This window comes from Phyllostomus hastatus, unplaced genomic scaffold, assembly GCF_019186645.2.
Source record: "Phyllostomus hastatus isolate PE091 unplaced genomic scaffold, TTU_PhHast_1.1 phas_contig_86, whole genome shotgun sequence".
Classification (NCBI taxonomy): Eukaryota; Metazoa; Chordata; class Mammalia; order Chiroptera; family Phyllostomidae; genus Phyllostomus; species Phyllostomus hastatus.
Window position 1 is genome coordinate 95,944,293 of NW_025333977.1, and position 23,751 is coordinate 95,968,043.

General features: G+C 48.3%; 1 protein-coding gene across 2 annotated transcripts in view; it reads right to left on the reverse strand.

The window, feature by feature from the left end:
• NUP210 (nucleoporin 210) overlaps window positions 1-23,751 on the reverse strand; it is a 115,387-nt gene that overhangs the window by 11,238 nt on the left and 80,398 nt on the right. Inside the window, exons 21-33 of one of the 2 annotated variants that reach the window (XM_045851396.1) lie at window positions 21,313-21,441; window positions 20,077-20,204; window positions 19,848-19,983; window positions 18,353-18,415; window positions 17,945-18,124; window positions 15,370-15,450; window positions 13,979-14,110; window positions 12,533-12,691; window positions 9,761-9,852; window positions 7,335-7,509; window positions 5,766-5,941; window positions 3,240-3,460; window positions 597-733 (exon numbers count right to left, since the gene is read on the reverse strand). In XM_045851396.1, coding sequence (XP_045707352.1) covers window positions 597-733; window positions 3,240-3,460; window positions 5,766-5,941; window positions 7,335-7,509; window positions 9,761-9,852; window positions 12,533-12,691; window positions 13,979-14,110; window positions 15,370-15,450; window positions 17,945-18,124; window positions 18,353-18,415; window positions 19,848-19,983; window positions 20,077-20,204; window positions 21,313-21,441 — 1,809 coding nt within the window. The remainder of the gene's footprint in view (window positions 1-596; window positions 734-3,239; window positions 3,461-5,765; window positions 5,942-7,334; window positions 7,510-9,760; window positions 9,853-12,532; window positions 12,692-13,978; window positions 14,111-15,369; window positions 15,451-17,944; window positions 18,125-18,352; window positions 18,416-19,847; window positions 19,984-20,076; window positions 20,205-21,312; window positions 21,442-23,751) is intronic. The other variant, XM_045851397.1, reaches the window with a different exon arrangement.

Here is a 23,751-nt window from a genome sequence, read left to right on the forward strand (position 1 = left end):
AAGAGCAGGCTGTCTCTAGGAATGAGACACAGTGGGATGCAGCCAGATTTGCTCAGTGATTCATTCTCGGCTGCAGGTAGAAGAGAGAGTTTTGTTTGCCTCCAGAAAGACTCAAAACCTGACTTGCTGGGGGAGTTTTAACTTTGCCAGTGATGCCAAGTCACTGCGCTGGCCTGCCCACAGCCACAACTCCCAAAGAATGCCCATGCGGGACATTCTTGCCCTTTCAGGCACACCTTGAGTGGAGTGGGAGCTGAAACCAACCCTAGGAGATTGCCTCTCATCATCACACCATCTGAACATGGGGAGATAGAGGCTGGAAATAAAAGGGCACTTGTCCCAATCCTAGAGGTAAGTGGGTGGCAGACCCCAGACTCATGACTCCTAGATCCTGATTGTCACGCAAGGCACTGACACTTATTTCTTAAAAGAAATCATTCAGTATCATAAGTTGAAAGTTTTGCCCCAAGAATTTCAGCCATGTCTCTGACTTATTTCTTAAAAGAAATCATTCAGTATCATAAATTGAAAGTTTTGCCCCAAGAATTTCAGCCATGTCTCTCAGGCCATTGAACCATATATGTCCTCAAGCTCACCTCCTTGTAGGTCCTCAGATGCCCAGTGACCTCATAGTAAACTGTCACAGATCCAGCATCCTGGGCCACAGCCACTCCTGTCTTGGGGTCTACCTGAAGGATGTTGTTGGCCGAGGAGCTCCAGGTTCCAGAGAGACCTGGGAGAGAAAGCCCAAAAGTCACCCATCTTTCCCACATCTGACACACCTGCCAAACCCCATCTCACCTGGTGACCATGCCAGCCTTCTCTCTCTCCCATCCCCACACGCCACATGGCTGCCCCAAGGGAGCTCACTCATCTCACTCAGGACAAAATTTATGCTCTGCCTGCCTCTGCAGCCTGGTTGGCCCACTCCCCTCACATTCCTGGCTGGAGCCCCCAGACCACCTGCAGCTCTACCACACCTGCTTAGTACAGAGCTATAGCCCCGGGAAGAAGGAGCCTCTGGCCACTCCCATCCCCAACACCTCCCTGCTTGTTGTCTCCCAGTCACTCCCTGTTCTGAGATGACCTGGGTGTTGTCCCTCCCAGGCCCCAACCTTACATGCTGTTCCCTACAGCAGTGCCCGACACATTAGTTGCCCACATGTCAATAATAACCTTAAATATCAATGGATTAAATGCTCCAATTGAAAGACATAGAGTAGCTAAATAGATAAGAAATTGTGACCCACAGATATGCTGTCTACAAGACACCCACCTCAGGCAAAGGACCTACACAGACTGAAAGTGAAGGATTGGAAAAAAATATTCCAAGCAAACGGACAGGAAAAAAAGAGCTGGGGTAGCAATACTCATATCAGACAAAACAGGCTTCAAAAGAAGGGCCATAAAAAGAGACTCAGACAGATACTACATAATACTCAAGGGAAGAATACATCAAGAAGACAGAAACATTGTAAATATATATGCACCCAACATAGGAGTGCCCAAATACATAAAAAAATCTTGGAGGACTTCAGGAAAGATATCGACAGCAACACAATTATAGTAGGGGATTGAAATACCCCACTATCAAAAATGGACAGATCTTCCAAACAAAATATCAACAAGGCTATTGTAGCATTGAACAATGCCCTAGATCAAATGGACTTAACTGATATATGTAGAACCTATCCTCCCACAGAAGGAAAATACACATTCTTTTCAAATGCACATGGAACATTTTCAAAGATAGACCACATGACAGGACACAAAACAAGCCTCAACAAATTCAAGAAAATTGAAATTGTATCGGGCATCTTCTCAGACCATAAGGGCCTGAAACTAAAAGCCAAACTCAAGAAAAAAACTCAAAAACACTCAAACTCATGGAGATTGAATAGCATGCTATTAAACAATGAATGGGTTAAAAATGAGATCAAGGAAAAAATAAAAGAGTTTCTAGAAACAATTGAACATGAATATACAACAGTCCAAAACTTATGGGACATAGTGAAGGCAGTTCTAAGAGGGAAGTTCATACCAATACAGGCCTACTTTAAAAAGATAGAAACATTTCAAATAAACAACCTAACCCTACATCTACAAGAACTGGAGGAACCACAATAAACAAAGCCCAGAGCAAATGGAAGGAAATAACCAAGATCAGAACAGAATTAAACAACATAGGGACTAAAAGCACAATTCTAAGGATCAGTAAATGCAGATGCTGGTTCTTTGAAGAGATAAACAAAATCGACAAGCCTTTAAGCAGACTCATCAAGAAAAAAAAGAGAGAGAGGACCCAAATGAACACAATCAGAAATGAAAGAGGAGAGATTACAACTTATACCACAGAAATACAAGGATTTTAACAAATTACTATGGAGAACTATATGCCAAGAAATTTTAAAATCAGGGTAAAATGGACAAATTTCTAGAAAAATATAATCTCCCAAAACTGAATGAAGAAGCAGAAAGTCTGAACAGTACAATAACAGCTGATGAAATTGAAGCATTAATAAAAAAACTCCCAGGACACAAAAGCCCTGGACCAGACAGTTTCACAGGAGAATTCTACAAAGCATTTAAGGAAGAGCTAACCCCTATCCTTCACAGACTATTCCAAAAAATCCAAGAAGAGAGAAGACTCCCAAACTCTTTTTATGAAGCCAGCATCATCCTAATCCCAAAACCAGATAAAGACACAAGAAAGAAAGAAAACTACAAGCCCGAATCACTGATGAACATAGATGCTAAAAAGTCTCAACAAAATATTGGCAAACCACATCAAGCAATACATTAAAAAGATCATGCACCATGACCAATGTGATTCATCCCAGGGACACAAGGATGGTACAATATTCACAAATTAGTAAATGTAACACATCACATAAACAAAAGGAAAGACAAAAATCACATGATCATATCAATAGATGCAGAAGAAGCATTTGATAAGGTATAGCACCTATTTATGATAAAAACGTTCAGCAAAGCCCCTGACAACAAGTAAATAAATGAGTGTGGCTGAGTTCTAGCAAAATTTTATTTGCAAAAAATAGGCAGCAGGCTGGATGTGGTCCAGTATGGCAGTCTTTTGACTCCTGTTATAGAACATCAACAATATTCTATTTGTACATCTCCCACAACAGGAAGCTGAGTACTTCCCCTGGGAGTCCACTCATCTTTTTGAGGGCCCATATCTCACAAGGGAGGGTTCCTTTGGCCAGTGTCTCTCTTACCTTCCAGACTGACCAGAACAGAGGCCAGACAGAGGACGTCCCCCACTACCACTGTGCCAGACAGCTCCGGAGAGATGGTGTGTAGTACGGGCAATGGGACGAAGTCAAAAAGGCCCATGTGTTCTGTGTCCCACACGCTGAGCAGTGTCAGGCCCACGCTGATGGTGCGGATGACGCAAGTGTTGTTGGTTGTGCCCTTCCCGATTTGCACAAACTCATCTCTAGGCACAGGAGGAATATAAGTGCTCTCAGTAAGTATCAGGAAAAAGCCCCCAACTCCAGAGGGAGAAATGCAGCATGAGTCCTCTTCTGGGCAACACTTTTTGCTGACTGCAGCCCCAGATGTCCCCAGACTCATGGCCACCCAGCAGGTGCTCCCAATAAGAAAGCACCACAGGTTGATAAGCCTGCCCTCACCTCATCTTCCAGAGGAGCCCATGGCCTTCGGCCAGGGATAGCCCACACTGCCACCCCCATACTGCAGATGGGGAGGCTGAGGACCAGAGAGAAAAGTGACCTACAGAGTGTTTTCAAATAGGGAACAAGCATGTCCTGGGGTGGCAGACTGTCCTTTGTGGTGTGACCTGAACAAGCAAAGTAGTCTCTGTACACTTCCTCATCTGCAAGATGAGTATAAGAATGAACACTTGTTGCTCTGCCTTGTGTGCACTGAGCACCGGCCTGTGAACCAAGATTGCCAGTTCAATTCCTGGTCAGGGCACATGCCTGGTTGTGGGCTAGGTCCCCAGTTGGGGGTGTGCAAAAGGCAACCAATTGATGTTTCTCTCACACATTGATATTTCTCTCCCTCTCTTTCTCCCTCCCTTCCCCTCTCTCTGAAAAAAGTAAATAAATAAAATTAAAAAAAAAAAAAGAAAAACCCTTGCCACAGACTTGATATGAATAGTGAACCAGATCAGCAGTTGTAAGTGCTGAGACTAGTACTTGGCATGCAGGAACAGCTCAATCCACACCAGCTAGTGTTGTCCAGTGAAAAGGCCTGGTCTAGGCAGGCTGAGGGTTAGGGTCCCAGCTTCATCACTTCCCTCCACCATGCTTTCTGACTCCTGAGCCCTGGCTGGTCTCTTTGAGAGAGACTTACTACAAAAGGGCCAGTGTGACTTCTGCAAAATAGCTGACAGGCTGTAACAACCCAGCCCCATTCCCTCCAGGGAAGCCTACATCCCTGACTGACAGATGGCCAGTACTGTGTGCACAGAGCTCCACAGCTGGCCAGAGGACCTCACAACCACAGTCCCAGTTCATGACTCTGAGGACTAGGCCATGTTCCCCATGTGACAGACGAGAAAACAGAGGTCTGGAGAGGTGACCTGCCTTGCCCAAGTTCACAGGCTTCATAAAGGGCAGAGCTGGGCTTGAACCAGGTGTCACTGCAAACCAGGGTCCTTCTATCATGACATGCCCCCAGCATCTGGCCTTGACTGTTTGAGTAAGAGGGGCCATATCTGTTGCAGGGATCCTGGGAAGGCCAGGTTACAATGGTCATCAGCACTTGGACACACTGTTCTGTGCTCCTAGGCCAGCACTGCCTAGACAACTCCCCCAGCCCTACTCCTTCCTCCTGGTCTGATGCTTCTCTCTCCTCCTCCTCTGAACTTGGACTGCATCCCCCTGGGGCAGTGGTTCTCAACCCCAAAGTAATGTGGGAGCCTTATTAAAAGACAAATTGTTGGGCCCTGTGAATGTGCAGTTCTAAGAGGTTCCCAGTGATGCTGATGATTTTGGTCTGGGGAGCACACTTTGAGAACCAACTCTCCAGCAGACTCAGAGTTTCAGCAGGCCCAGGCCGATGCTATGGCTATCTTCTTTGCTCTGGAGACCACCCCCTCTCACCTCACGTTAGGCCTGAGGCTGCAGTTGTATTTCAGGAGAGTCATCCAAAAAGAACTGCACTTGGAGCTGGGTGGGACCTGGTATTAAAACCCCACTTCTGGGTTGGGTGGCCCTGGACACATGGCTTGACCTCTCTGGGCCCCAACGTATGGGCTACAGTGAAGAGTGAGATGTGATGCAGAAGGGCCTGAACATGGCACTAGCGAGCACCTGAGCATTGGGAGGTGTACCTTGCTCTGACCAACTCCTGTAGAGTCCGTAATTGATGATTTGTACCCACAGATTACAGGGCCAGGGCAATGGCCAGGGTTGTTTGTATCTCCCTGTCATCCAGCTTTCGAAGGTACACTGAAGTCTTATTACAAACACTCCAACATCTATGTTTTGCTTTCTGACCCTCAGGATATGTCCCCACCAAACATCATCCTGCCATACAGCAAACACAGGCTTCTAGCCACGCTTTCCCCTCACTCCTCCTGCCTCCGGACCAAACCTGGTGCTTCCCCTGGTAGCCCTGTGAGTGTAGCATGCCCCTCCGAGAAACTCAAAGTAACAAAACTCTTCTTTCAGTGGCATTTGCCTCTTTGTGTTGTCATCAGTCACTTCCATATATTAAATCTGGTTACAAACGAGACACCTTCATGTGAGAAATGTACATCACCCACAACCTACCTGTTAGTTGCAAAGTTGAGGACTGAATTGTGAGCATGGAAGATGTCTCCAGAGTTGTCATGGAAGTGGACAGTGAAGGTCACAGTCATCCCCAAAGGGAGGGCCATCAGAGCCTCCTTGTTCTGGGTGTGCAGAGTAGGGCTCATGGAGATCCTCAGGTAAGACACAGGAGACACCTGAAGGATGACGAGCAGATACGGCAATTACTATGTTGGGAAATGGCTGCCCCAAAACCCGCCTCCCAAGTAGGAGATGCTTGCTCCTAGCTGGTCCCCATCTCAGGAAGGACTAGGGAGGGACTGAACCAACAAAGAGCAAAGGCCTCACTCCCCAGTGTTCCAACCTAGTGTCAAAACTGCCACCTCCCTACACAGTGAGCCAACCCAACCCACAAGAGTCAAAATCCATGACTTGGAAAAATTAGATCATTATTCACATTGCAAAAATATCCCTGGGCTTTGACTGTTCAGAGTCTTCAAAGGCTCTCCAGGCATTTGAATTAGAAATGCTGCATGCTTGGACTGTAGAGGCAGCACGAACTGGGGGCCACTGCACAGCTGCAGCTGCCCCAGGGAAAGCAGGCGGGGAAAGGAGAGGACGATGGGCTCTGGGAGCCCAAGGACCCACGCTCCATAAAGATCAGCCTTGGTTTTCTATCCAGGTAAAATCTACCCTGAACAAAAAGCTAAGTCCCCAAATCCCTACTTTCTTTGACAAAGTTCAGTGATGCAGTGACTGGTACACAACTGGTACTCAGGACATATTTGCTGACATCAGATGAGAAGCAGCCACTTTCACTCACTCACAAGGTTGGGTAGAGGTTCCCTGCCAGGCACTCACCTTGAAATAAAAAGACATTACTTAAGGAAATAGGCCTGCGACCCAGGGAAAATCTGAAAATGAAAGTGGTCATGTATTCTGTCATCTGGGATTCAGAAGGTAGCTGTAATGAGATATGGAATATCTCATGTTTAGAATAAACCCTAACACCCAACCTAGGGATGCCCAAGAAGAAAGGTCCCCTCACTAAGAAGGTACATGGGAAGCACCATGTTATGACCAGAGGACACAAGCTTGATCCAGGTCAATGCAGGTTAGCAACCAGACTCTCAATTACTGTGACCTTGAGCAATTTACTTCTACTCTGAATCTTGTTTGTTTTCTTGCCTATAAAATGGGTCAGCTACTCCTTCAGGCTGCTGTGGGTGTGGTGTGATGATCTGCAGGTCAGGTAACTAGCACATGCATTCAATGGTGCCTATCATGTTCCAGGTACCAGCTAGCTGGTCAGGATCCTGGGATGCCAGTTCTAGCAAACCATGGACTTTGTTGGACCTTAGTTTCCCCAACTATGAAAAAGGTCATTGTAATCTATAATCTCCAAAGATCTTTGGCTGACAGCCAGAAAATGCTGTAGCTTTTTATCTAGGATCTTCACCCCTGGTTATTCTGAGATAAATTCTTACAGCTGAGAGGTAAATATATTCACTTTTATACATGCGAGGGGAAAAATATCGCCTTGGCATTACTGCCTTTGTTATTCTAAAAAGGAACAAACCATGATCCTACCTTTACTGCAACGATGATACTTTGGTTGGCCCCAAAAGGCTCTTGGGCAGTCACTTCAATTGTAGCGGTCCCAACTGAGGACCCGGACACCAGAAAGCCTTTCTCATTAATGTGCACTATGGGAACTTTCTCGGGCCCGTTCAGGATGCGGTAGCTCAGAGACGCTGTGCCATCCCTTTGGAAAACAAAGCAAAGCTGTTTTTCACACAGAAATGGAGGTCTGGGGGGAAGGCCCAATGTTAGCTCCACTGTGCACACATGGGAGCCTGCCTCTTCAGTCAACCACAGAAAATAACTGTGAAAACCAAAAGCTCCAAGGAAAGCATTTCTTCTTCCCTTCCTAGAACAGCACTGACCCACCTAGCTGGTCAGTGGGGAGGGAAAGACCATGAGGGCTGATCTTCTTTCATCATGGGGCACTTGTTGTAAAATATCGTTTCTGAGGCAAACTGTTTTCAGTTTACTGAAATCAGGAAGCCTGGTGTAGTATGAAGAAGATGAGGCTTTGGGTCGGACATACCCAAAGGCAGTCCCAAAGCCCCGGAAACAGCTGTGTGCCTTGAGGCACATCATATCCCCTCTAAGTCCCCTAAGCTGTGAATGGGGAGCAATGCCCTATTCCAAGGGCTGCTAACGGGGAAAAATGAGCTACTTACTCAGAAAGTGATCTGCAAAACTACTCACATTATACAATGTGCTAAAGACAAACTGTGCAGTATTTTATGTCTCTTACATATTCATTAGTATCATAAAGTAACAGGAAGGCTTTGTGCCCCAGCCCTACAGACCTGCTTCTCAGAGGACTTTAAACAAATGCTATTTTCTCTGCCTCAACATTCAACCCCATCATCAACCTCTCCTCTTGACCTAAAGAACGCCTATGCATCCTTCAAGAACCAGTCAAGCATCTCTATCTGTGATATGCCTTCCCTAACCCCTCACATGAAAGGCCCTTCTTTGGGCTATGGCTTGAATATTACATTTCGTTTCATTATAGCTCTTATCATGCTATCTATCTTCCTCTTTCCCCCCACCAAATTCCTTAAGGGCACCATGTGTTATTCACCTCTTTTCCTGAAGCCAGGCACACAGCCCAGCATTTTGACAATTTGGCTTAATGAACCATGTGTGTGTTTCATGACCATGTAAGTGCTCCTATGGTCCTTACAGTCCCCATTTTGCAACTGCAGTTCAAGTGCAAGTCATCCCCTAGAATGTAAGGTAGGAATCAGGTTTGCAGATATGCTTTAACACGGTGTTTCTCAAACATGAATGCACATTCCCATCACCAGGGGACCTTGTTAAAGTCCAAGGTTGGCATTTTCATGTGCTCCCATGGGATGCTCACGCACTTTGAATGGCAAGTTTGAAGACACACAGGCATTGGGAAAATTTAACACTTCCAAGTTGGTGCTTTTCCCCTTTTGAAGTACTGGATTTTAGCAGTAGGTATTAAACAGTTTCTAGGCTACAGGGAGGAGAAGAGGGCCCTACAGGCCTAAGTGATGAAGAAGAGCAGGGACATCCACCCACAGAAAAAGCAATGCAAAGACCACAACCATTTTAAAGGCAATACCAAGCCCTGGCTGGTGTGGCTCATGGGTTGAGCACTGGCCTGAGAACCAAACAGTCGCTGGTTTGATTCCCAGTCAGGGCACATGCCCGGGTTGCAGGCCAGGTCCCCAGTGAGGGGTGCACGTGAGAGGCAACCACACATTGATGTTTCTCTCCCTCTCTTTCTCCCTCCCAACCTCTCTCTCTGAAAATTAATAAATAAAATCTTTTTAAAAAATTTAAAAAATAAAGGCAACACCAAGAAAGATGCTCAGTTCACCTAAAGCAGTCATAGTTGCTGACAGCTTTTTAAAAAATGTTATTTTTATCTTCATCTGAGGACTTTTAAAAAGATTTTATTTATTTATTTTTAGAAAGAGGGGGAGGGAGGGAGAAAGAGAGAGAAACATCAACGTGTGGTTGCATCTTGTGTGCCACCCACTGGGGATCTGGCCAGCAACCTAGGCATGTGCCCTGACTGGGAATTGAATGGGCATCTCTTTGGTTTGCAAGCCAGTGCTCAATCCACTGAACCACACCAGCCAGGGCCACCTGAGGAGATTTTTTTCACTGCTTTTATTGAAAAAGAATGAGAGAGAGAGAGAAAGAAAGAGAGAATGACAGCAAGACAGAAACACTGATGTGAGAGAAACATCAAATTGGTTACCTTCTTGTACGTGCCCCAGAAGGGATCGAACCTACAACCTGGGCATGTGCCCTGACCAGGAATCAAACCCACAATCTTTTGGTCTACTGGACAACATTCAAACCACCTGAGCCACACCAGCCAGGGCAGCTGCTGATGATTCTGACAAATGAATTGCTAGATGCAAGTGCAGATTCATGACCTTGCTAAAAAATGACTGACGTACCTGTTTGTCTGAAGTTTTATAAATGAGTTGGGTGACATTAATATTTGTTCTGCTTCTATTTCAGGGTTCAGCAGCAGCAGCTTCTCAAACACCTGGAACAGGGGCACATTTTATTTCATATGATACACTGGAATCACGTCCAGGTATCTGTTCTCTCTCAGCAGGGACAGCCAGAGGAGCTCACAGATGAGAAACAGTTGTAAGCAAGCACCTGCCAGGTAGCTGATGATGTGCTGGTAAGGGCTGGACACTGAGAGGCCAGAGGTGTGATGAAGAGAAACAGGCAGGTGCATGCTGTGTACCCTGATGGGAGCTGCTCCCAGAGCCAGGCAGCATGGGTCTCTGCCTCAGTTCTGAGGCTGGGAACACTGGTGAGGGGAGGTGAGCTGTTCGCCAGGATGTATGCACAAAAGGCAGCACGCAGAATTATAGGGCCTAGGTAGGGTCTTGCTCAACTGTAAGTCTGCTGGAACTGAGCTTGCAGAAAGCACCATCTAAACTCTTCCTCTCAGCAAGACCTTTTGCCCCTCACCATGACCAGCTCAAAACAACCCATCTCACCCCTTGGTCCTTATGTTGTTCCTTATCCTGCCAGGCTTTCTCTGGACCCAGAGACGGGGAGTGGGTATGGGGGCATGTTGGTGACCTCGGGCCAGCACAGGATAATAAACCTGATAATGTTGGTCTGGATCCAATCCTGTCACTCCCCAGGGGCTGAGGCCCGTGATGGCTACAGGGTTTCCAACAGGAAACCAACCTGACTCCCTTCCAACGCCACTATGTTTTGAGTGTATAATCCTTACACCTAGATATATTTTGCCTGTGAAATATGTTTAAAATAATCCTTGCCATGCCTGTCTCAAAGAGCTGTGGGATTCACTTGATACAATGTGAGTGGCAGTGCTTCCTAAATGGGGAAGAACAAATAGCCTTTGACAGCTGCATGGGGATCTGATGTCAGGTGAGTCCTGCAAGGCAGGTGGCGTTCAGTGAAGTGGCCTCGCTGACTTCAACTCAGACGCACATCCTGTGCAGGAAACAGACACAAAGATGTTTCCCTCTATTTTTCTCAAGCATGTATTCTGTGTCATTCCCCTTTACATGGAGGTGAAGGTACACGAAATCTCACTTTCCTGTTAACTGTGCAAGCACCACAGTAAATGGCACTTGGCCTGCCGGGCAGAGAGCAGAGAGGGGAGGCCTGCGGCAAACCGGAGCCCAGCTCCACTGGAGGGGAGGCTGCTGCTCATCCCCTGCCGACTGTGCCATGTGGCAAATGCATGTCTTATGGACAATATTGGATTTTTATACAAAATCTTCCTATTTTTAAATGTTGGCAACAAAGACAAACTGTTTCAAAGCATTAAGTGAACCAAATGAAACACATGTGTGGACCCAGCTTTCTAGTTGGGTTTCAATGTTCCTAGCTTTCTAAGTTTCAATGTTCTCAAAACTCCACATGCCCTCAATGAGGGAAACCAAGGCACAGAGACCTGCAGTGACCCAGCTGAGGTTACAGAATATGGAAGCTGAGATGCCCTGTCTGCAATTCCATGAGAGGTGCTGGAACTTAACTTTTAACCAGAAAGAATGCATATTTGTGTTTATCTGTTTATGTGTGCATACATGTGTGTCCATGTGCCCATGTTGGTCTGTGTGTCTTCTGGCACAGACGTGTGTGCTGGTGTCTGTGGGCGATGCCCATGTGAGGCAGCATCGAGGGCTGCTGGCAAACAGGCATTTCCTTCTGTGAAAATCTGCTTCTTTACCCCTATTGGGCTATGTGCCTGGGTTACAAATGGTCTATTTTTTTTTGAAGAAGCGCTTGAACCCATTTCTTTTCTCCTGATAGTTAGGGGGAGCTTTCAGTTTTTCTTTGTAATTTAGGGGGACCCAAAGGTTACTGAGTTCCAGATCAGCCAAACAGGGTCGTTGAAGCTAAAAATGTACTTCAGAACAATTTGACAACTCCGTAGTTTTACAGAGGGGCCCGGAAAGACAGAGGAGGCAGGAGGGCAGGCTGCGGAGATACAGGAAGCTGAGCCAAGGGCGGGAGGAGGACTGCTGGGCTCTGGGGCCGGAGTCGGTACTGTGCCCTCCAGGGGCTGTGAGCAGGCCACCTCTCTCTCTTGGAGCATTGGTTTCCATCTATGAATTGATAGGTCACACCATCTCCCAGGCCACCCACAGGGCCACCACCTGTCTACTGAGACATGGAGGGGCCGCTTCCCCTCCACACCTTCCTGTGGGGCCACGGGCTCATTGTCAGGCAGCAGCTCCTGCAGCTCCTGCTCCTCAGGCCTCACAGGGGCACTGGGAAATGGGGAAAACATTTCTGCCTGTTGGGTCTTCTATGAGGGTTTGTAAAATAAACTCGATTACATTAACACCCAGAGCATTAATGCTCAGAAAAAGCTAAGAGCATTTTCCAGCCTCTTCCTCCCACAAAAGCACCCCATATTCCAAGCTCAGAAATGTTTTCCACTTTGGAAACATATCAAGCTATTTCAGACTTCTAGGCCTTTGCACTTGGTGTCCAGCCAATTCCTCCCCCCTGAAGTGTCACTCCTCTGCGAAACTTTTGGTCAGTGCATCTCGAGGTTCCCACAGCATCTGACACACCCCCGACCCCAGACCCTCCAGACCGAGAACTCCTCAGGGGCAGGGCAGTGGGAATGAATACTCAGGTGCGCCTGCATGGCCCCGAGAGGAGGAGGGCACTGGACTGGCCCTTTCTCTCTCACGTGTGGTTCTAGCCCACCTGTCCTTTACCTGGATTTGGATCTCATCAGAGAGTTCTTCGGCGAGGCCATGCAGCTGCCCAGCTTTGGGGTCCAGAGCCTTGACTACCACCCTCAGCCCGGTCCGGCCTTTTACCCGACCGTGAACGGTCATGGCAAAGTTGTACTGCGACGGGAGCCGAAGCGATGCCTGGGACAGACACCAAATATGTTTTCAGGGAGAACCCTGGGGCCCCAGAACCCCCAGAAGGGCAGTCAGTCAGAAGCCCCAGACTGTTCTCAAAGGCTGCTGCCTTCCTGCCCTGGTCAAGGCCGGCTAACCCCAAAGTATGCAGACTGCATCACCCCAGAATGAGCACAGCATACCCCATGCCATTTCATTATGTTCTCGGGTGAATGCAAAAAAGACTGGGCCCGCCCACCCACCACAGCCGGCATTTTTACAGCAGGACTCCTCAGAGCCTTCAGTGTGTGGAAGTGGTTATAAATCAAGAGGGATGCTGGACTTAGAAGTGTTTCCCTGCAGAGCCCCTATGTTATGGGATATCTGGGAATAAGTCACTGCCCATGTACTACAAAGTCTGAGGAAGCCCCTGGCACTGGGAACAGGACCCTGGCTCCACTGGGTTGGCTGGGGAAGGCATTTGCTTTATACTAGACAAGCTTGGAGCAGCCTCTAGGAAACTCCATCCTTGTGACTGGTCCCTCCCCTTGACAACCACTCTCCCCTCACTACTCATGCATGAGGTAAGAAGGCATATCACAGAACCACCTCCCACTGAGGTCCTGTGTGCCCAAGGCCTACCCGGGGTGACAGCCTAGAGTCACCAGGCCTAGCACCCAGTCCCTTCTCCCTGCTAGCTTGTGGGGCAGTCCTAAGTGTGTCCCTTCCCATATATAAGCTCCAGTTAATATGAAAAAAGGTTTAAGTAAGTTATTTCCAACACTTTCCAGCTCTGAGGTCTGAGGAAGGGTAGGGGTCCACCCAATGGGGGGCTAAGGAAGGGGAGTTTGGCCTCTGCCATAAACCAGAAGGAAACCCCAGGTCTGCCAAGCACCATCTCAAAAAGGGAGTAGAAGTTACAGGTTAGGGACCCTCTGGAACTTTTGTGACTTCCCCACGAAGTTGTCATTTTTCCCACCTTCTGTTTGGTAGGCTATCTATAACCTACCCTGTAGTGGTTAGCAAGAATGTGCTTAAGACAAAAAGGGCTGGGGACAGTCTTTTAGCACTATGAAAATAATTGCTGGGAGACCAAGTACCCAGATGCAAGGACTCAGAGGAAGGACAAAAGGGGACAGGGAGTGGTGGCAGTGTCTGGGAGGGGTCCCAATGAGCCTGGAGAGAAAGCAGAAAGGAGTTAGGACTGGCCTAGTGTGAAGATGCAGACCTAGTGTGCGGAGAGTTGGGGGGAACCCTCCCCACCCCGGACTCTGGCCTGGGATGGAGGGTGGGAGGCTCTGGGCAGGTGATTACCTCGTGGTGCCGCCCCCGGATGTCCAGGATATCCCGCTTGGTGACTGACCAGTGGAAGGTCAAGCCTGGCACAGCATTACCAAAGGAGAAAGGGTTCTGGTTGTTGGTGATTCCAGTGATGTACACAGGCATCTGTGGGGGGAAAGCCAGGCTCGTGACAAGCAGAGTGCAACTGACAGGAGTGTCTCCAGAATCCTTGGGGTGCTGCCCAGCTCCCTCTCCACTGCCTGGTGACTTTTGTGTCTCCTTTGTGCAGCATGAGCTGTGTCCACTTTGCCCTCACCAGAAATGGGTCGGGTACGGGATTGGGAAGATGTGATAAAAAAGCAAATGATGGAGCCAAAGGCATAACTAGCCCCTCTCCACCTTGTCCTTCTTGGGCCGTGGGTTGTATTTCACTTTGGCCAAGAGGCTCCATTCCTGAAATGACTCCCTCAAGCTCTAGGACAAATGCAGCCCCCAGCAGCACAGCGCACTTTGCCCAGTCACTGCCTGGGCTCCTCTTTCTCAGTCTAACGGGGGCCCTGCTTGGGTGGGCGCAGGTGGGATCACAGCCTTCTCCAGCCTGCACTCACTGAGTGTCTACTAGAGGGCACATGGGGGGCCATGCAGGAAAAGGTAATAACAGACTCTGAGCCGGGCTGCTGAGCCAGCTCCCAGCTCCATCATTTACTAGCTGTGTGACTTTGGGCAGAGCTTTAAGCTTTCCATGTGTTCACTTCTGGGTCTATAACATGGAGATGACACTGGTGGCTACCTCACAGGGTTGTGATAAACACCAAATGAATTAATACACAGGAAGCACTTAGTACTGAGTACACACTATACAGTTGTTAGCTCCTAGGTGTGGAAAGGTCAGGCATTATGTCAGTAAGTGCACCAACACAGGACTGGAAGGGGATAAATGCTGTGAATAAAAGGAGCTTTGCCCTGTGGGAGAGAGCACAGGGAGTGCTGGTGTGGTATGGAGCAGGAAATTCAAGGAAGGCTCCCCTTAGGACAGGGTGTCAAACTCATATTCACTGGGGGCCACATTAGCCTCACGGTTGCCTTCAAAGAGCAGAATGTAATTTAGGGCTGTATAAATGTAATTACTCCTTAATAGTTAAGCAAGAGCTCAGCCCTGCCACTGGGTAGAGACATGGTGCTAACAGGATAAAACAAGGTGGAGGGCCGGATTCAGCCCATGGGCCTCATGTTTGCCGCCTGTGCTATAGGAAGTAGAGCTGAACCCTGTAGGGACAGAGGGTGATGCAGATAAAGGGAGAAGTGCTCTAGTGAAAGGTATAGTGTCCTAGCAGTGGCTCCCCTCACCTCATCCTGAACCAGAACCTGCTAAAAGCCTGCTCACACAGCACAGACAGGAAGGGCTGGAGAGGAGCCCGCCTCACCTGGGTCCCTGTCCTCATCCGCGTGATGGGGGCTCGGATCCTCACCGCCTGAAGAAGCAGCACCTCCACCTCCACGAGATCCTAGAAAAAGGGCTTTGGAGCTCAGGCTGGTTGACGGTATGTGAACTGTGAACGTGCTGGCAACAGGGGTTTCAGAAAGGGATCCAAGGAAGAAGGCTTCTGCCAAGGCCTGCTCATTCCTATGGCCAGAAAGCACCCACAGGATGTTGCTCAAGGCTTCTCTTCCAGAGGCAACTTGGCTTGTGGCTGTTTCTCCCATTCCCTAGGGTGGGGTCAAGGGAAGGGAGGGCAGGTCCCACCCTGGTGCTCCAGGTAACACTGTAGAGACGGGGGCAGTGACTAGGGACTGTTTTTCTCTAGGCTGGGACGCCCTCACAGGACAGGTTTCCAGGCCCTTCCAACCTCAGATCCAGAGCCTGTAGATCTCTCTGACTAAGTAGAGTAAATGGACAAATGCAGGAGCCAGGCAGAGACTGATGAGAGCAGACCTCATACCTTCCTTCATTCGGAACCCTATACTTTTTTAATCCTGGCCAAAGACAAACTTGAAGACGAACTTGAAGAAGTCTCTTCATAGTCCTCTTGAGTCACTCAGAACATAGGCTAATGAGACTCTTAAACCCTTTTTACATATCCTGACACTGAGCCCATCTCCTGTGTCTTGTGATCTGGGCTATTGCCTGGCACATAGTAGGTCCTCAATAAGCATTTATTCCCTTCATTTCCTTTATCCTTTTCACTGCTCAGTCTCCTCCTACCAGTCCTGGTCCACCTCTTGACCTTAGGTGCTGATTCTTAAATGGATAGAACTGGAAGCTTATGACCAGAATCACATACCCTTCATATGAAGCTGGTCATATAGGCTCAACATCTTCCAAGGGGCATCAGGCCCTTCTTCTGGCACCAGAAGGGAGACACCGAGAGAGAGGTGGCCCAGCAAAGTCCAATTACAAAGAATAGCGATGGCCAGGAGGGAAAGGTGGGCCGTGTGTCCCTTTGGCCAAATTTCTAGTCAGCTGCCATTTTCAGCCACCTGGACCCCCAAGAGGGAATAAGCCAGTTCCTGAAGCCACAATACCTTCTTTAGAGAGAAAAAAGGGCAGAACCTCTTTGGTCCTTAATTTTACTCTCGAGGACATTTATCTGAGCCCTGCTATATGCCACAGCATAGACTTTTACATTCCCAATGCTTTCTTGTCGTTAGAAAATTGATAGGCAGAATCAGAGTGTCACCTCCACGATTCAGGAGGACTGTGCAGTTTAACTAGGATACTTGGATAGACAACCAAAACTACTGGAGAAAGGCGTAAATAAATGAACTCAATGTCAGCTCAAGGTCAGACTCAGGGAAGCCTCCTTCCCAGGGTGACACACGCACAGCCCGCTCCCTGGGGCACGCTGTGTTCCTCCAGGGTCCCAATGCTGGACAAGGAACAGGATGACTGGGTTCTGAAAAGTTCTTGTCCAGTCATGTTATGCCGAACAAAATGCTCTTCTTAAGCCCAGATTTCCAGGCCAGCTTTACCTGTGCAGCAGCCTCCCCTGAGAGGCTTCTGCAGGTCACTGCAGGCCAAGGGTGTCAGGGAGAGTCCGAGCACCCTGAGCCCTTCTCAGGAGGTGGAAACAACCTCTCATCTCCTTGCTAGAGGCCCTAAGAGGTACCTACTCCCTGGGAAGAAGGGAAATTATCAGATTTGGGACACCAACTTCCATGTGTTTGGTGTCAGTCCCACTGACATGGAGCAGGGGTTTCTCCTAGGGGAGAGGACTCCCCTAACTTGGCCATCCAGCATGTTGCATGTTGATCCAGAAAAGCAATCAGGACATGTCCCGACTCTAGCAAAGAGGCTTGGGAGATAAGCCTAGTGGAGCCAAAGATATTAGTGGATGATTCAGGTTTTCTGTTTCTCCTAGAAATATAAACCCAGGCCTCTTGGTATCCAATTATTTATGCTTATAACAGCCAAGCCAGTGCACACCTCCGAAAACTCACACTGTAGTTTACAGAGTGTGACAGCGTCAACAGCACCCACTTCTTTTCTCTCAGAATGCCCCCTGCCTTACTTGAAGTGAATGAACAAAAGGAACAAGAACTCTGCTGTCAGCTGTCCCAGGTCAGGCCCTAGAACTGCTTTGTAGGAGCTGACTAAATGGAGAGTGACAAAACACACAGGTGCTAAGGGCTAAAGGAGGGATATAAAACACTCTGGGCAGTGTCTGCCATCACAGCAGCTACCATCACCAGGCCCTGGAATGTCCCCATGGCAGAGGACTGGAGACACTGTCGCTTTAAAAGCAGCTGCAGAGACTCAACCTGGAAAAGCATCCAGGTGCTCCCACGTGGGCAGGGCTGACCCAGGTGACAGGCAGGGCTTCAGACTCAGAGGGCAGAAGCAAAAATCTCAGAGAGGGGTGCTCCTGGTCCTCAACAGCAGGGCCCAAACTGGATAAATAGGGCTTCCTCCCCTTCACCGCTGACTGCCCCAGCAGCTGCTGAGGGGAGCAGGATACCCCATCACAACAAAGGTTTCAGAAGGCTCTGAATCTCTGTTACCTGAGACACGATGACGAGCTTGCCGGTCTCAGCATCCACGGCCTGGACAACCCCTGACACGGTGCTGTTGCCAATGGCAAGCCCCCGAACCAGCCCAGCAGAGTTCACCACTGCCACGCTCTCATTGCTGATGGAGAAGAGGATGTTGGACTGAGGCTGGGGGCCTCCCTCAGAGGTGATCTGGAGTGGGGAGAAACAGCAGTGCCCATCAGCCCTTATCCTCCTGGCCAGTCCAAGCCTCGCCTCTGAGGGCAAGGGTGTCAACACCTCAGAGCATCCCACTTTAGCCTCTCTGATGTCCAAGGCAGGTGGACATGCCTGAAGCCAAGGGCAGTGTAGGTGGCTACTACCTTGCAGGTGTCTGGCCATAGAGAGGAGTGGAGCAAGAATGTGACCTTTGGCTCCTACCTGTATCATGGCCCCAATAATCAGCGTCACCTTCCTGGGTATTAGCCTAAATGGGGGGAAGACCTGGGTGTGGAGACAAAAGAGAGAGGGGAGACCGTTGCATTATAAGCTCATGATGCTGGGCATAGTTCACACTTAATATTTTCAGGGAGAGGGGAACACAGTGCATGGACATCACTCCTCTCGAAGAGACAGCAGGGAGAGCCTGGGTCTTGCGCCAGCTCTGAAGGAGCCTGAGTGGCCTGCACAGAATCTCATCCTACCCACAGGCCCAAGAATCTGTGGTTGGGAAGGGCATATTCTACTCTTTGTGAATGTCTCCTGGGAACTATTACAGGTGCACTTTTTCCAGCCCAGACCTGCAGAATCAGGTGGGGTCCTGTGATTTGGGTCTTCAGACCTCCAAGAGATTCTGATGCATGTCAGTCTCCAATCCACTGCCTTTGCTATTTCCCCAACTGTTTTGAAAGGTTGCCTTTCACTAAATTTCTCCTGACAAATTGCTGTAGAAGTTCTCTACTCCAATGCCCTGAAAACTTTTCAGAAAGTGGGCCCAAGGGTAGATATGAGGATGCCCAGTCTCTGCAGCAGGGCGAAGCCCCACATCCTCCTCTTGCACCCCCTAATCCCAGCCTAGCAAGAGCATGAGGAGAGCTTAAGGGAGAGAGAAAGTGCCAGTTGGCCAAGGGGATGCTTTGTGCATGAAGATTAGTCTCTTAGAGCTGTGCTATTTACAGGCAGAAATAAATTCTGCTTTACCAAGAGACAGGTGCACTTCCATGTAGGGATATAATCCACATACTTCAGAACACAGACTGATTACCACAAAGCCTGCCAGCCTACGTATGGCTGAGACCCTTGGAGGATGCCGGCGGGAGCCAGACAGTTTAGTGCTGCTGCTGAAGGAGGAAGCTCGATATTTCTTGGCCCCTTGTGACTGTGGGGCTCTGGCCAAACCTCATAGTATGAGAAAGCACCAAGTCACTTGCTGGGTTGATGCTGGGGGACCTCAGACCTCCCACATCCAGGGATTGTTTGCTCCAGGTGCTCCCATTCCAAAAGCTCACCCCTTCTAGGGGCCTGTTCTGAAGTTCAGACTGACTTTCATGAAGAGCTTTCATACATGGACCCACAACTGTCTGCAGCTTTTGCCCATCCATCACTTTCTGGAACTTCTACAGTTTAAAGAATGTCCTGCTATGACCCTGACAACTGAGAAGTCACTTCCCTTCTCTGAGCCATATCAATGCCCCTTACGATCCAGAGGGAGATTAAAGTAACGCAGCCCCATTTCTCTGGGGCTGACCCCAGATCCCTGGGACTGGTAGTCAGAGCACACAGCTGGGCACAGGTTCTAAAAATGTCTCTTCACAGTAGCTTCCTGGACTTTCCTTGAAATTTCCAGCCTATCACAAAAAAGACATACTCCCCTATCCACCCACGGTCCCATAGTGGCTGGGCTCATCCCATGTGGCGTGAAGAGAAACAGCTTTACCTCAATCTGTTGTGGGGCCGAGTTGATTCTCTGTCCAGCTTTACTGGTCACAACTGCAGTGAGACTGGTCTGGCCAATGGCCACACCGTGGATGTGGAATGTGGCAGTGTAGTTGTCAAGGGCCTCGTCAAGGGAGCTGGAACAGAGGGAAGGGCTGCCATTTCTCCCCACAAAGAGACCTGTCAGCACTGACCCCAAGATGCCCTGTTCTGACCCCTGGGGGACTCACACCAATGTGACAATCTGGGAGGCTGCTTGGAGCTTCAGGTCCATGAAGGCAAAGTACTTGGCCAGGAAAGGTTTCTTGTGAGAGTCCAGCACACGGACATATGCCTTGACTGTCTTCCCAATCTCCACCTACATCACAGGGACAGACACTCAGGGGGGCCTCTGAATGACCCATTCCACCACCTATGGCAACCTTCCACCTTCTGAGAAATGTCACCAACCTCAAACCCACAGACCTGAAAATTAGGGACAGTTTACCTAGGTTGACCAGTCCTTAATTTCCAACTATTAGCTAATCAACAAATAAAAATCAATTGAGTATTTGCTGTATACAAGGGACCTTGGCGATACTTAGATGCATAAATTACACTCCCTACTCTTAAAGAACTAACATTCTAGTTAGACTGATAAGGCACAGCTTAGAATGGCAGCCAGTATACAGTAGGGGTTCAATAAGTGCACCAGTGACCAAATATCTCACATCTGGCAGCATATAATACATACAGTAAGAACTTTAGGAAATGGGAGCCAGAACTGCTTAGTGAAGAAATAAGTCTGGTCAGCGGATTACCAGCGGAAGTCAGACCACGGAAGGAATATGGGACTGTAAGAGAACATTGGCTTTTTCAGTTGTCTAAGCTGCTCAAACACCCCTTTTAACTACCAACCACTCCAGAAAATAGGAAGTGACAGTAACCCTCTATAAACCTGGCTATAGTTACTTTAGGTATTTGAAGTATAAACATTTCTTATTTATATTTTTTAAAAGCCTGTATCTATTAGGTGTTTACTCGCAAAAGACTTGGCATTAATGAGCTTCATTCATTTGCCATTTAAATTCCTGAGAATTCAAAAACCTAAATAATGGGGAGAAAAAAAATCATGTTCAGCAAGGTGTGTATCTGGCTGGTTAGTACCTACACCAGCTAGAGGATAGAATTCCCAAGTCAGGGATGATAATGGAGTCAACTTCAAGTGGGATTCGCAGCCAAACTTTATGGATGTCAACTGGGCTGAAGAAGTATAACCTCAGAGGTTATTCTGCATCATGTACACGGAACAGCAGAGATAAGAGACGGCACTGCAAGCTTGCTGCAACTCAAGAGCAGGGTGGGGGATTACAGAAACCACAGGAAAAAATCAAAGAACTTGAGAAAAATATCTCCCACAGCCACAGCATTTTCCTGGTTTTTGTGAATCAGCAGAGAGGGAGCCACACGAGGAAGTTGACACTGACCTTGTCTACCACTCGGACGTACAGCTCCTGAATGTCTGAGACATAAACGACAGCCTTTGCTGGGGCTGGGAAGGCGAGGCACAAATCGTGGATCATGATGGTTGACGTGCCTGGGAGTAAAGGGTGGACCTGCAGGGTTGAAGGTGGGCTGCTCAGTTACAGCTGCTCACAGCAGCAACCTATCCACTATGGAATGCCATTTCCCAGAGACCTCTGGGGCAGAGGTCAACATTAGTTAACAAGAAACATCCTAACCCAAATGTTGCCCTGCTCATCCCTCATCATGAGCCCCCACTGCCAGCCAAGGGATGAGCTGAACTGTAAAATGTTAGTGCTGGGATGGATCTCAGAGAGCATTTGTTCCCTTGGTACATTTTACAAAGAAAACAGAAGCTGCTCAAAGTGGGGCAATCAGTGGCCTTGGGGCACGTAGCCTTACCTCCCATCTGGGCAACCTGCCACTGCAGCTCCAGTAATAGAAAAGCATCTGGCAAGTAAGGGGCTGGAGGGCATGAGGCAGCTGCTTCTCACTCACAAGTCTCACCTGAACTCACAGAGTCACAGAACCTGGGAATAGACCGTGGAGGCCTCCGTGGTCTTAAGTGTAAGCTCTTTGAACCTCACTCATCTCTACATTCATTTCTAGCACAGCTCCATTTGAAGCAGAGAGCGCCTAAAATTTTCTGAGTTAGTGAACTCCTCTGAGCTATTGTTTTCCAGCCTTTCACTGACAAAGACCACCCCCATGTTAAATCTTCTCTCTCTATCCACTTTCATGGATCCCATCTCAAAAGAACCTCTCCCCAAACTACATCCAATCACTCTCTCATGCTACAGGTGGATTTTGAGCAGCTTGTCATATTACTTATGTGTATATTTCAGTGACGTAGTCTGGAGGCTGGACAAGCACAGGCAAGTCTTGAATCGAGTGGTGAACCCAGTGGGGTATATGCCTCCCATCTCTATCTGGCTCTGGCTTTGAGGTCTGATACTCTTTGGGGGCTGTCTTCTCCCCTGCTGTAGCCTCAGGGCTGAGCCTACCTGTGGTACTGACTATCCCTAATAAACTTCGCTTGATTAGATCAATAGCCAGGGGCAGAGTTGAGTCATTCAGTTAAAAAGAAACCTGGTGCTTCAGCCTGCTTATTTAGCTTTACTTTTAGCTTTGTTAAGACCTGGAAATTCTGGGGGAAAAGTCTGCAAACCCAATGTAACCTCATCTATTTGGTAATGGCTGTTTCTGGTCCAACTCCTTCAATGTACATATGGGGAAACTGAAGCTCACACAGGCTGACAGCACAGCCTGAAGGGGCAGCACTGGGAGGGAACACAGGTGCCCGAGTGCCCAGTGCAGGACTCCTTCTACCATACTCTTCCACTTCCAGAGCTAATATGTCCGGGGCCTGGAATGGAACTGGGAGCAAGACAGGGATTGGGGTATACAATCTGAGTCATCACCAGGCCAAGGAAGGGGTCTGGGAGCACCAGGTCTCCTGTTTCACAGAGCACAACTCATCCTGGTTTATTATATTTCCCCAGAGAGAACTCATTTACAAATGGGAGAAAAACAAAAGCTTTCTTTGAGAACATAATGCAAGGATCTGATGCAACCCTCCTGAAAAAGTTACTGCCAGCAGTAGCTGGCATACTTCACAATGTGAAGAAATTACACATAGTACCAACTGCTGATGGAAGGCTTTTTCTTTTTCATTTTTTTCTCTCCTTCAAAAGGACCATTTTGCACATTTTAAACAAAGACAAAATAGTGGTGGGGAAATTCATTCCTCTTCCACTTGATTTCACAGAGGTGGGATGTCAAGCCACCTTCCAGGTGACACGAGAGGAAGACAGTGTCATGCTGCCATTGATGGAGAGGCTGTGTAGTTTCCTGCTCCGTGTGCTTGAACACATGAGCTCACTTCATGCCCACATGACAATGATTTAAAGACTCATTGGGGAAGTAAGAGGAGAAGTAAGAGGAGTTGCCAGGTAGCTGATGGCAAAGTGGGGACCTCTCTCTACTAACTCTAGACTGTGCACATTTGTTATACACCCTGCTTCTCCAGGTGTTTTGGACACCCTTGCCTCTTGATTGACATTAAGGAGGTGTGTGAAGGAGAGGAGGTAGGGGAAATCCATGACTGGAATGAATGCTAATTTCTTTTTTTTTTTAAAGATTTATTTATTTATTTATTCTTAGGGAAGGGAGGGAGAAAGAGAGAGAGAAACATGAATGTGCGGTTACTGGTGGCCATGGCCTGCAACCCTGGCATGTGCCCTGGCTGGTAATTGAACCTGCGATACTTTGGTTCGCAGCCCATGCTCAATCCACTGAGCTATGCCAGCCAGGGCGAATTCTAATTTCTAAGTGTTGAGAATTTCAGCAAGCACTAGCCAAGGGGAAAGTCCTGTCATCTCTTCAGAAATGATGAATGCATT